This window comes from Schistocerca serialis, chromosome 6, assembly GCF_023864345.2.
Source record: "Schistocerca serialis cubense isolate TAMUIC-IGC-003099 chromosome 6, iqSchSeri2.2, whole genome shotgun sequence".
Classification (NCBI taxonomy): Eukaryota; Metazoa; Arthropoda; class Insecta; order Orthoptera; family Acrididae; genus Schistocerca; species Schistocerca serialis.
Window position 1 is genome coordinate 634,403,557 of NC_064643.1, and position 13,315 is coordinate 634,416,871.

Below are 13,315 nucleotides of genomic sequence, written 5' to 3' on the forward strand. Positions count from 1 at the left end.
GTGCTCCATTGAGTGTAGGTGGAAGAACTTGGGGCCCAATCAAGACATCACCAACAATGCCTGCCCAAACGTTCACAGAAAATCTGTGTTATGACGTGAAGTCAACATTACCTTCGTTGAATTGGGCCAAGTGGCGGTGAATCGAGGAAGTACAGTACATACTGACGAAACTAAAATGAGCTCTAACATGGAAATTAAGCGTTTCCGGACACATGTCCACATAACATCTTTTCTTTATTTGTGTGTGAGGAATGTATCCTGAAAGTTTGGCCGTACCTTTTTGTAACACCCTGTATTGCTGCCTCCTACGTATATCTCGCGAAGAGACCATAAGGATAAAATCAGAGAGATTAGAGGCCACACAGAGCCATACCGACAATCTTTCTCTCCACGAACAATACGAGACTGGAATAGAAGGGAGAACCGATAGAGGTAATCAAAGTACCCTTCGCCACACACCGTCAGGTGGCTTGCGGAATATAGATGTAGATGTAGATGTAGATCTGAGCTCTGCAAATTTTTAAAACATCATTCTGTAACCTCCTATGTACCACCTGTACATACTGTTGCAGTGGTATCCACAGTTGTGGTAGACCATTGGTATTGCTGTTCTAGTGAACCTTTACAGTTTGGTGGTGTCTCGGTTGACCGTGTTGCCTGTGTGTCTGCCGGTACAGCTGGGGTCGCTGCGCAACAGCTCGCACAACCTGGTGCTGGGCTGGCGCCAGTACGGGGACCGGCTGCTGCTGCGCCAGACGGTGCACAAGAGCTCGCGCCTCTTCGGCGTCGTCACGGCCGAGTTCTCGTACCCGCCGCCGCACTCCTACCCCAGGCCGGCCAACATCACCGCCGTCTACGCCATCGACCTCAAGAAGGACGGCCACGGCGGCTTCGTCAACCTCACGTCCGGCGGCGTCGGCATGCCCCGGGTGTCGCTGCGCTTCAAGTCGCAGCGCGGGCACGGCATCAAGCACCTGGTCGAGGTCTACGGCAAGTGACACGGTGGGTACGGCGCCAGCAAAACCCCAACCCAACGCCGCGCGCCTGCTACTGTCACAGGTTCGAATCCTGCCTCGGGCATGGATGTGTGTGATGTCCTTAGGTTAGTTAGGTTTAAGTAGTTCTAAGTTCTAGGGGACTGATGACCTCAGAAGTTGAGTCCCATAGTGCTCAGAGCCATTTGATCCATTTTCCTTAGTTATTTGTTGGATGTATTCCAGTCTCTATCTCTGCTACAGTCTTTGCCCTCCACAGGTCCTTATATTACCATAGAAGATATTCCCTGATGTCTTTGCAGATGTGCTACCATCCTGTCCCTTCTCCTTGTCACTGTTTTGCACATATTCCTTTCCTCGCCGATTCTGCCCAGGATCTCCCCATTCCTTACCTGATCAGTCTACCTAATTTTCAAAATTCGTGTGTAGCACCAGTCTCAAACGCTTCGATTCTCTTCTGTTCCGGTTTTCCCACAGTCCATGTTTCACTACCAAACAAAAAAATGGTTCAAATGGCTCTGAGCACTATGGGACTTAACATCTGTGGTCATCAGTCCCCTATAACGTAGAACTACCTAAACCTAACTAACCTAAGGACATCACACACATCCATGCCCGAGGCAGGATTCGAACCTGCGACCGTAGCGGGCACGCAGTTCCAGACTGTAGCGCCTAGAACCGCACGGCCGCACCGGCCGGCTACTACCATGCAAAGCTGCGCTCTAAATGTACATTTTCAGAAATTCTTTCTCAAATTAAGGACTACATTCGATAGCAGTAGTCTTCTTTTGGCCAGGAACTACCTCTTTGTTAGTGCTAGTGCTATTTATGTCCTCATCGCTTCCTTCGTAATGAATTAATTTGCTTCCATGGTAGAAGAGTTCGGATGAAACAACAAGTTACTGTTACCAGTCACCTAAAATATTCACATATGAAGTACCACAACTCCTTAACTTTGTCTACTTTGTGGTCACCAATGTCGATGTTAAGTTTCTCGCTGATCTCATTGCTGCTACTTCACATCACTGTCGTCTCTTTCCAGTTTCCTCTCCATCCACGTTCTGTGCTCATTAGGCTGGTCACTCCTGTCAACAAATCTTCCAATTCTTCTTCACTTTCACTGAGGATAGCAAAGTCATCAGCGAATCTTGTCATTGATATCCTATCACCCTGAATTTTGAACACAGCCTTCACATTTCTTTTATTTCCCTAACTGACTCTTCGATGTATACATTGAACTCTAGGGGCGAAAGAAGTCTTACACCCTCTTTAACCCAAGCACTTCGTTCTTGGTCTTCCACTGTTATTGTCTCTTCTCTATTATTCTTGTCAGCAACTTGGGTGCATGAGCTCTTAAGCTGATTGTGTCATTAGTCTCGCACTTGTCGGCTCTTGCAGTTTTGGGAAGTGTGTCGATAATATTTTTCAAAAAGTCTGACGTATGTCGGCAACCCCACACATTCTTCACATCAATGTGAATATTAGTTTTGTTTCCGGCCGCGGTGGCCATTAGAGCCATTAGTTTTGTTGCCACTTCCCAACTGCCCCCCCCCCCTCCCTCCAATGATTTCAGAAATTCCGATGGAATGTGGATAAATGCGAGCTAATGCTCATAATAGAAACAAATCAGTGAGAAACGTTTGGTGCCTCACAGGTTTTAGTATGTAGGGGTAATAGTAAGAGGCCAAATGAAATGTGACGACTCACTTGTAGCGGAGACTTTGAATTGTCTTGGCTAGAAAACGTAGTGTATCCTCAAAAAAAATCGGCCACAGGATGGTGGCGTGCCCGATACTAGAGTGCTGCTCCAGCTTTCTGAGTCCCTGTCACTCAGGCATGACAACAGCCATCCAACGAATTCAGAAGCGCTTGTGTAATAATGGTGATCAGGAAACTTAAATGGGAACATTTTGAAGAAAGGCGGCGTTGTTCTCGCGGAATTCAACTGGGCGTATTTAGAAAACTTGTATCAGACGAAGTCTGTCCACCAACTGCGCTGAAACAATCGTATCCGCCCGGTTACCTGCTCGTATTCACGCGACCGCTTCCGGGATGGTTGGTAGGACACATTCTGAGACGTCAAGGGAGCACCAGTTTAGTATTGTTGGAAACTGCGAGGGGGGGGGGGGGGGCGGGGGGGGGGGGGGTCTGTAGCTCCTCGCTATCTTCGAACGATTTCCATGGACTGCCTCCAAACGAAAGGCGAATTCTTTCGGCGTTTCGTGGTGATACAGGAGGCCTGTTTGTATTTTTTTTTCTTTGCACAAACATCCTGCTTCTTGAAACTGCATTTGCCATTTGCAAACCTCTTTGTAAATTGGATGTGCTTCATTGTATCGCTGATGAAATCTTCAGTGCACCTGATGACAAAATGACAATTGTTAAGTTAGAACAGGCACAGTGCCTTTTGTACGGGGCCCGCCACTTCCACTTATGAAGCGGAATCGTACGTATCATCGCATATCCACCTGCTTCAGATTGGCTGCGCCTGCGCATGCGAAACCATCGATATTTTGTACTTTCTTTTACATTCTCTGTCATTTTTATCGACGTATCACTATGCGTTAAATACTTACACCCCTTTTGAAATCGCTATTTTTATTTTGAATTGTTCTGTATTTAAAATGGTTTGTAAGATGTAATTGTATAAATAATCAAAGAACTTGCCTCAGTTATACACAAACATGCATTCGTGAAATAATGTAAAAGCGATTCCACTCATTTTCTTAAGAATCTGTTTAAACCACAATACGAAAGAAACGTGTAATGTATTGGTACAGATTTGTAGACAGTATCAAATGCAATCCTTTTAGTAACACTGGTAACTAATACCACCGGCAAGCAACTTGAATTGTCATGTACAATCGTTTTCCTCCTCATCCACTGATATGAACGTATACCACCCCCATACCTCATGTTAGACTTAGAAATACACAGTAAATGGAGCACATATATTCGTTGCTATTCCCAATTCAGTGTAATGTTGGAAAACGATCTTTCGTCACTGAAAAGGTTAACTGTCAAAGAAAGAGCGCAACAAAGATACCAAGAGGCTACAAAATGCCAATCAGTTCGGAAAAGTAATGGAATATTTTGTTAAACCACCTGACGCAGCTGAACTTACAGAGATCAATTTCTATCGTTTTTACAAATATTCGACAGAGTCACTTTCCCTACAGTATTGCTGCAGATCTAAACACTGCCTGAAACTGGAGCAATCGGAAAGCGTTGCTATAGTAAATATTATAATTATGAATCGTTAGGAAATGTGTGTTTGTTTGGCATTTCAGTATGCTGCCACGAACACAGTCTGCGTAAACATGATTATTCCAAAAAAAATGGCTCTGAGCACTATGGGACTTAATTTCTGAGGTCATCAGTCCCCTAGAACTTAGAACTACTTAAACCTAACTAACCTAAGGACATCACACACATCCATGCCCGAGGCAGGATTCGAACCTGCGCCTGTAGCGGTCGCGTGGTTCCAGATTGTAGCGCCTAGAACCGCTCGGCCACTCCGGCCGGCTGATTATTCCAACTTTAATGAAAAATACACGGGAAAAGGATTTATCTGAAGATGTGTTATATTGTGATTCTACTCAGGCTTCTCGGCAAACGAAAGGTAAAACGCGGCTCAGCGACCGATAATGCAACAGTGTATCGTGCAGTCTCTGCACTTAGCGACAGCGTCAGTCCGGTGGGACTCGAGCCCGTTCACACCTCTCGTCCATACTGAGTGTCAACAAGCGCACGGCTCACATTCATTGATCCGAAGCCGCTATCGAGTGGCCCGGAGCTGATACGGAGAGCTGTCTCGTGTCCGAAGTGAGATAGCGCAGGATTTCGGCACTGAAGGTGCGAGGCGTCGCAGACAGCAGGCAGTTAGACGCAGGTGTTACGGACTGCTCTCTGCCGACAGAACCACCCGCTCCACCGGTGTCTCTCAGGTTACACTGCGTATGCGGATCTCGTCTGATGTCTAAATCCATCGCCGGCAGTTCGAGCAAACATCCTTAATAAATTGTAAGATTTCTAGTTAATTTTTGGTATTCAAGAAAATTGATGTGAGTTTTGTGGCTTTTCTATGTTTAATCTCTTCAACTGAAACTACCAATCCTTAAAAATCGGGTCTCTGTGTCCCGAACAATGCTAGCTGTGCAGTTACGGAAACTGAAACTGTGTAACTATATTTTGAAGTAACTGTGCCAAAGTAATTAGAAAATGAAACTGTAAACTAAATAAGCTTTCCTGTGAAACCACGTATTGTGCAGGAGGGAAGAGTGCTACAACACCGACGTCACAATACGTGACTTGCAATTCCAACATACGAAGTCAATGCTACATAAAATTACTAACTGAATGTTGAAAGAATGAACAAACAAATATTTCTCTGAAATCACCTTTTAATTTATGTACGCATTCTGACTGAAGAAAACACTGCATGGTACACACGCAAACGTAACACTACACTGTGAGAATAAGACTGTCTGTATATGAATTGAAATTTGAACCAAATTTTGCTTCCACTGTCCTAGTAGCTAACTGTGAATGTCCCAACCGTAATCTGTCTGTACTGTAAAACTGGCTCTAACAAATTTCGTATGGCTTAGCTGTGGCACTGGAAACTCAGTACTGTTCGAAGTGATGAACATAAAATATGCAGGGCAGCAGCAAGCAAGCTAAATAGGAAGGAAGACAGCTTTCCCAGTGCAATGCGAGAACGTGTAACTGTTCTGAAGAATCATGCTGTACTTTTTAAGAAACTGTGTTCCCCTCTGTGCAATGCAGTGACACACATGACCAAAAAATGTGAAAATTCCGTCTTGAGGAGACGGTGGTGGAATACGAATTCGCGAAATGATTCAAAGTAACTGACCTTTAAAAAACTATATAGGAAAAACAAACTCATTGTCTGACTATTACAATCATCTTTGCACGATTTATCCTTTATAACAAATTTTACTCTCCCAAATAACTAATTTCTGAAAATGGTAAACGAGTAGCATAACGTACAACCTCTAAGTGGAAGCCATGCGAACTGATTACTTACTCACGTCGGAATAATAAAGCAACCTAACCCAAACCAATACAGAAAAATTCCTCTGAAACCTTCCGTTATTCAAACATCATAACTACACACAAGCAAGAAATGACTTAACCTCATTATCTTCACTTGTCTACTTAATCTTTACCATATCATAGTTCACAGTTCATCCTTCTGTACGTTTGTCTCGTACCGCAACGATAATCCCACTTGCAACCAAAGATCACAGAGCTCGTATTCAGGACTTCTCTGGCGTAATATATAGTCTATAGAAAATGTATGCGGTCAAACATGAAACATCACACATCTAATGAAAATAAAAAGCTCACATCTCTTTCCTTGAATACGAAAAATAGACTAGAAATCTTACAAAATGCGTAATGCAGTCAAAGCATTCACTTGTAATTACGATCCAGGTTTGCACTTACATAAATCTCACGCCAGTGTAGCGAATATGGGGATCTAATTGATGGGTCTACTAAATAGAAAGTTTGTTGAAGGCAGTAACTATCTGAAAGCGTGATTTTTGCAGCTGTTTGTTTCAAACTATGAAGTTGCAACGCCGAGTTATTTGTTCGCGGCTGTCGTAACAGACAGGTACACGCGCTTCGTAGAAACGAACGAAGAAAAGTGTCGTGCTGGCTTGGCTCTGAGCACCATGGGACTTAACTTCTGAGGTCATCAGGCCCCTGGACTTAGAACTACTTAAACCTAACTAACCTAAGGACATATCACACATCCATGCCCGAGGCAGGATTCGAACCTGCGACTGTAGCGGTCGCGCGGTTCCAGGCTGTAGCGCCTAGAACTGCTCGGCCACACCGGCCGGCCGTTATTTACAGCATGATTTATACATTTTTCTGTAGTTACTTCAACCTTAGAGAATATATTTGTTTTTTGCTGCCATAGCGAACTCCATGTGTCTATCACTACATTCTTCTCAATATAGCAATATTTACAGTTACTTCGAAGGTATGAAGATATATTAATGTTATGTATTCTTATCTCTACATGGTAGTACAACAATGTGAGTTATTTTAATTTAAAAAACGAAAACTCACTGGAAATCTGTAATCTGGATCCACCCACTTCGGCAATTTTATACAGGGTGATTCAAAAAGAATACCACAACTTTAAAAATGTGTATTTAATGAAAGAAACATAATATAACCTTCTGTTATACATCATTACAAAGAGTATTTAAAAAGGTTTTTTTTCACTCAAAAACAAGTTCAGAGATGTTCAATATGGCCCCCTCCAGACACACGAGGAATATCAACCCGATACTCCAACTCGTTCCACACTCTCTGTAGCATATCAGGCGTAACAGTTTGGATAGCTGCTGTTATTTTTCGTTTCAAATCATCAATGGTGGCTGGGAGAGGTGGCCGAAACACCATATCCTTAACATACCCCCATAAGAAAAAATCGCAGGGGGCAAGATCAGGGCTTCTTGGAGGCCAGTGATGAAGTGCTCTGTCACGGGCTGCCTGGCGGCCGATCCATCGCCTCGGGTAGTTGACGTTCAGGTAGTTACGGACAGATAAGTGCCACCTATCAGGAGGTTTAACACCATACTTCGTTCGAAATGCACGCTGAACAACTGTCGTCGATTCACTTCTGCCGAACTCAATAACACAAAAAGCTTTCTGTTGAGCGGTCGCCATCTTAGCATCAACTGACGCTGACGCCTAGTCAACAGCGCCTCAAGCAAACAAATGTACAACTAAATGAAACTTTATAGCTCCCTTAATTCGCCGACAGATAGTGCTTAGCTCTGCCTTTTGTCGTTGCAGAGTTTTAAATTCCTAAAGTTGTGGTTCAAATGGCTCTGAGCACTATGGGACTTAACATCTATGGTCATCAGTCCCCTAGAACTTAGAACTACTTAAACCTAACTAACCTAAGGACAGCACACAACACCCAGCCATCACGAGGCAGAGAAAATCCCTGACCCCGCCGGGAATCGAACCCGGGAACCCGGGCGTGGGAAGCGAGAACGCTACCGCACGACCACGAGATGCGGGCCTTAAAGTTGTGGTATTCTTTTTGAATCGCCCTGTATTATTGCATCATGTAATCAGTGTGACACAGACGACAAAAGTCACGGGAAAGCCATATGCGGTAGTATTGTGTACACAAGGTATAAAAGGGCAGTGAATTGACGGAGCTCACATTTGTTCTCAGGTGATTCTTGTGCAAAGTTTTCCGATGTCATTTTAGTCACATGACAGGAATTATCAGACTCTGAACGCGCAATGGTACTCGGAGTTAGACGCATGGTAGAGGAATTCTGAGATCCGCAGCATCAAAAGTGTGCTGACAATACCAAATTTCAGCCATTACCTCTCACCACGGATAACAAAGTGGCCGACAGCCTTCACTAAACAGCCGTTTGCGTAGAGTTGTCTGTGTCAGTACAAAGCAACACTGCGTGAAATAACCACAGAAATCAATGAGAGACGTACGACGAACTTATCCGTTAGATGAGTGCGGTGAAATTTGGCTTTAATGGGCTATGCCAGCAGACAATGGACGCGAGTACCCTTGCTAACTACACGACATTGATTGAATGGACTCTCCTGGGCTTGTGGCATATCTGTTTGTCCCTAGACGACTGAAAAATCGTGGCCTGGTCAGATGAGTCCCAATTTCGGTTGATAACTTCTGATCGTAGGTTCTGAGTGTGGTGCAGACCTCGCGAAGCCATGATTCAGGTTGTCAAAAAGGCCCTATGCCAGCTGGTGGAGACTCCAAAAAATGGTGTGGGCTGCGTTTACGTGGAATTGACTCTGATTCTACTGAACCGATCATTGACTGAAAATGGCCATGTTCGGCTACTTGGAGACCATTTGCACACATTCATGGACTTCGTGTTCCCAAACAACGATGGAATTTTTATGGATGATAATGCATCATGTCACCGGGCCACAGTTGTTCGCGATTGGTTTGAAAAACATTCTGGACAGTTCGAGCGAATGATTTGGCCACCCAGGTCGCTCGACTTGAATCCCATCGAACATTTATGGGACGTAATCGAGAGATCAGTTCGTGCACAAAATCCTGCAGCGCCAACACTTTTGGAATTATGGACGGCTGTAGAGGCAGCATGGCTCAATATTTCTACAGAGGACTACCAACAACTTGTTGAGTCCAAGCCGTGTCGCGTTGCTGCACTACGACGAGCAAAAGGAAGCCCCATACGACATTAGGAAGTATCCCATGAATTATGTCACCTCAGTATATTTACAAACAATATGAAGTGAAAATTAAAAGTAGAGGTAGTTTACGGAACTGTTGTTTACATTTTACTGGTACAACATAAACATGCTTGAAAATGTTTTAAAGAAATTGATTTGAGTTCGGCTTTTTCATTCAGTAGTAGTTTTACAATCTGCTTGTTGTATAAGAAAACGCCAACGGCTTCATACAGATCTATCTTTGGTACGGAGCGAGGTGGCGCAGTGGTCAGCTCACTGGACACTGATATCTATTGCTCCTACTGATCCGTCAGGTTTTGTTGTATCGGTAAACGTCGATGTATTCTGTAAATTGGACACTGAAGTTACTTTCAGTTTCGTCTCCATCCGACACGATTACCCATAAACCGTTTGATAATGAGACTGGATATCTCGAAACCGAACACGTGAATGAATAAACTAACAATGTCTTAAATGTGGATATGGAGGGTTATTTATTGCTGTTCTTAGAGTTTCAGTAAGAAAATGGTTCAAATGGTTCTGAGCACTATGGGACTTAAAATCTTAGGTCATCAGTCCCCTAGAACTTAGAACTACTTAAACCTAACTAACCTAAAGGCATCACACACATCCATGCCCGACGCAGGATTCGAACCTGCGACCGTAGCAGTCCCGCGGTTCCGGACTGCAGCGCCTAGAACCGCGCGGCCACCACGGCCGGCAGAATTTCAGTAAGAGAAAAAACTGGGAAATTACGTGTAAGTTCCGCTTTGGTGACCCAGACTTTCGTTATCAGAATCTTATACGAATGACTTTCAATGAGCAGTACAACACATTTTATTTCTCGGTCAATTTCAACTTAAAAAAATGCGAAATTTGTTGTTGGCCATAGTGGAATGTTCCTGTTTCAGTCCCTGTAGTTTCATGAATTTCCACTGGTGGCGGCGCTATACCTGGCTTTCAAAATGGAGTCTGTAACGAAGGTGTGTTCCAGCCAGAGAGCTGCACTGAGTTTCTTTTGACGGAAAACAAGAGTATCGCAGATATTCATACGCACTTGCGGAATGTCTTTGGAGATGTGGCATTGAACAGCCCCCCCCCCCCCCCCCCCCCGCTTTGCCGGACGGCCGCACAAAGCTGTGACTCCTGCAATGTTGGAACGTGAGGTCACTAACATTAGAGGCGATAGAATGAACTTCTTCTCCTGACAACTCAAGGCCTCACACAAGTCTGCGCACCCGAGAGCAGCTCACAAAACTTCCATTGGACTGTTCTTCCTTGTCCATCCTACAGCACAGATCTCACACCTTCCGACTCCCTTCTGTTTGGCCAAACAAAGGATGCATTGCGCGGGAAGCAGTACGTAGTTGATTGGGGGGGGGGGGGGGGTTTATTGACGCAGCAATACGTTTGCATTGAACGGAGATTATATTGAAAACAGGATTTCGTAGCTAAAAGAGTGGGGAATAATATGGTTTATTGGAGTCCTGAATAGAACCAACTTACTTTCAGAAAAAAATGTGTTGCATACTTATTGAACACACCTTGCAATTTCAGTACCAGAATAGAAAGGGACAGAGAAAAGTTGCGAGTACGTGGATGAGAAGAAGTAAGGAAAAAATCTACACCAAATCTATGAAAACTATTTGATCTTCTCAGAAAAAGGAGAAGTTCGTTTTATGGCCACTTGGTTCGGACGTACCCGGAGAAATCCACTAAAAGTATTTGACAGTTTCGACAAAAATCCCAAAGCGCATATCATTGGTTTAGGGATGTGAAAATGGACGTAGCACAAATTAACATTAAGAAAGCAGATGTCTAGACAACGCAAGTTTTCAAGACGTGATTAGGAAGTTCGAAGGTTTTCAGGAAAAGGTCAGAAAGTGCATCACTCTGTGGACAAATGAAAGAAGGGAAAAAACCGTGACAGAATGAAGAAGTACGGGAAAGACCGAAAATCAGGAAAGAAGAAAAAAATCATGAGGGAGCTGCCTCATGTGGCCCATAGGTGGCCGTAATCGAAGAATTTTTTCTAATCCAGTCTTAACCCGGTAATATCAAAAGTAATTTACGCATCACGCAGGAAAATGTGTATCTAAACAGGAGATCTTCAAATTTATTTTACAAGAAATGTACCTGCCATGCCTATATTAGAAAATGCATTGTAGCTGATTGAGTAGAGACAATAACATGAGGAATTACATTTTAATAAAAATTAGAACCTTAGTTGGATGGATGAAAAGGTAGAAGATAGGTGTTTCCCGTCATTTCACAGATAATATATGTCACTGTTTGTAAATGGAGACAAATACCTTCACCAACTTATAGTGTATCTGAATTATAAAATTTATGTGAGTGATTGTAAATAATGGTTTCTCTGAGTAGGCTTACTTCGTGTCAGCAATATTCATCCTGCGTTGTTATACAAATGTGTAGCCACTTAAAACCTTAATTTAATAAACGTTAGTACTGAAATAATATTTGAAATTTGCTCGAATATGTTGTGTCTATGTTTCAGGTCAATAACAGAGGGTTTCAGACATTTCTTCTTACCTACTGACGATGTGCGATATCTTCCAGGGACAACGATACCAAATGACTCAACATAATTTTATGAAACTGTTGTTGATTTATTTACATAAAGAAGCCAGCTTTTGTTATTGCTGCATGTTTTTGTTGTATTATAATAAAGTCATTTTTATTTAAGATAGCATTCCTTCCTTGCCTTGCCACAGAATGTGACTATATGAAGCCCAGATATGTCACATTCTGGATTATTGCGTCAACGCCAATCACCGATACTGAATTACTTAGCTGGTCAAGCTTCCACGCCGACGTAATAAATGACAGATGGGGACATTTCCTCATGCAATAAAAGAAAACTTGCTTGTCCTTACTGTATGAAACAGAGTTATGTTTCAGCATTACTGAGCTTTCCTCATAGAGTTTTAGTCTGAAAAACCAATTACCCACATAAATTTTCACGGTGTGATTAAACGCAACGGTTGCTCTTAATTAAGTATGATGGGGATAGTCACGTCCGCTTCTTGTTTTGAGTGAAGTACAACGTGAATGCTGTCTCGGTTTGCAGTGTGGAGTACATTAAAACTAAGTCTGTCTTCATCTAGAAGGTTGGTTTGAAATCCACAGTGCTTCACTAGACAGGATCTTAGTGGAAGTGGTATGCACTTGACTTCTTCTGATCTAAGTCCATCCACTGAACAAGGAACCCAAACTACAGCGAAACTGAACAGGTTCATAAATACAAAAATTGCCCTTCCAGAAAATTTCTTACCCGACTGAGAGTGATGCCCCCACCTTTTGGAACGGAGGTATGACAGTAAGCCGTAGGGGATACGGCAAGGGACGAAAAAACGAAGAGCTCGTACATTACATACAATTATCGCTAGAAACTGTTCTTTTTTTCATCTTATTTTACGTAGAATTTCGTTACTAACCTTCGCAACATTCGCTGAATATCGGACCAGGTCTGTGATAGTACTGAGGACTTTTTAACACACGGATCTCAATATTGTCTTCTTATCCAGACGAAGTCGTCAGACGTAAGAATAACTTCTGGAGCATTGCTTGGTGGGAGTGTTGTCTGCCCGTCCCTCTTCAAAATGTACGTACACCGTGCCTTTGAGATAAGTCTATAACTGAAACTGCACATACAACAATCACAACAACAATGTCCGTTCTTAAAAATTGTTTCCTCATTTTATTTTCGGACAAGGTTTCATCTTGCAATACTGGTAAGTATTAGAAGTACACTTCACAGATCACAGATCTACATGGTCAAACTTTCATTGGATTATGAACGGAAGAGTATGTGTTACAGTGCGTAACATTTGAAGGTACTGTTTTATCTCAAGGGCGTGCAAGCGGGGAGAGAGTACCAGTGTCGCTGCGATGAGGAATGACGTACAGGGAGAACGTTTATCTGTCTCCGGTTCGGAGCTGCCAACAGACGAGTTCACGCCCATCGTACCAAACAGATGCAGTGATATAAATTTGACGCGGAAGAAACATACACACATCAAAAAAAGTTTTCCATCACCTTGGTTCCAAGAGTA

General features: G+C 43.2%; 2 protein-coding genes across 2 annotated transcripts in view; one reads left to right on the forward strand and one right to left on the reverse strand.

The window, feature by feature from the left end:
- The window catches only part of LOC126484522 (probable salivary secreted peptide), a 35,602-nt gene extending 23,657 nt beyond the window's left edge, over positions 1–11,945 (forward strand). The window contains exons 2-3 of the mRNA XM_050108070.1: positions 678–1,002; positions 11,758–11,945. Coding sequence (XP_049964027.1) covers positions 678–998 — 321 coding nt within the window. The 3' untranslated portion in view covers positions 999–1,002; positions 11,758–11,945. The remainder of the gene's footprint in view (positions 1–677; positions 1,003–11,757) is intronic.
- LOC126484521 (protein Wnt-5b-like) overlaps positions 1–13,315 on the reverse strand; it is a 606,999-nt gene that overhangs the window by 406,932 nt on the left and 186,752 nt on the right. The window lies entirely within an intron of this gene.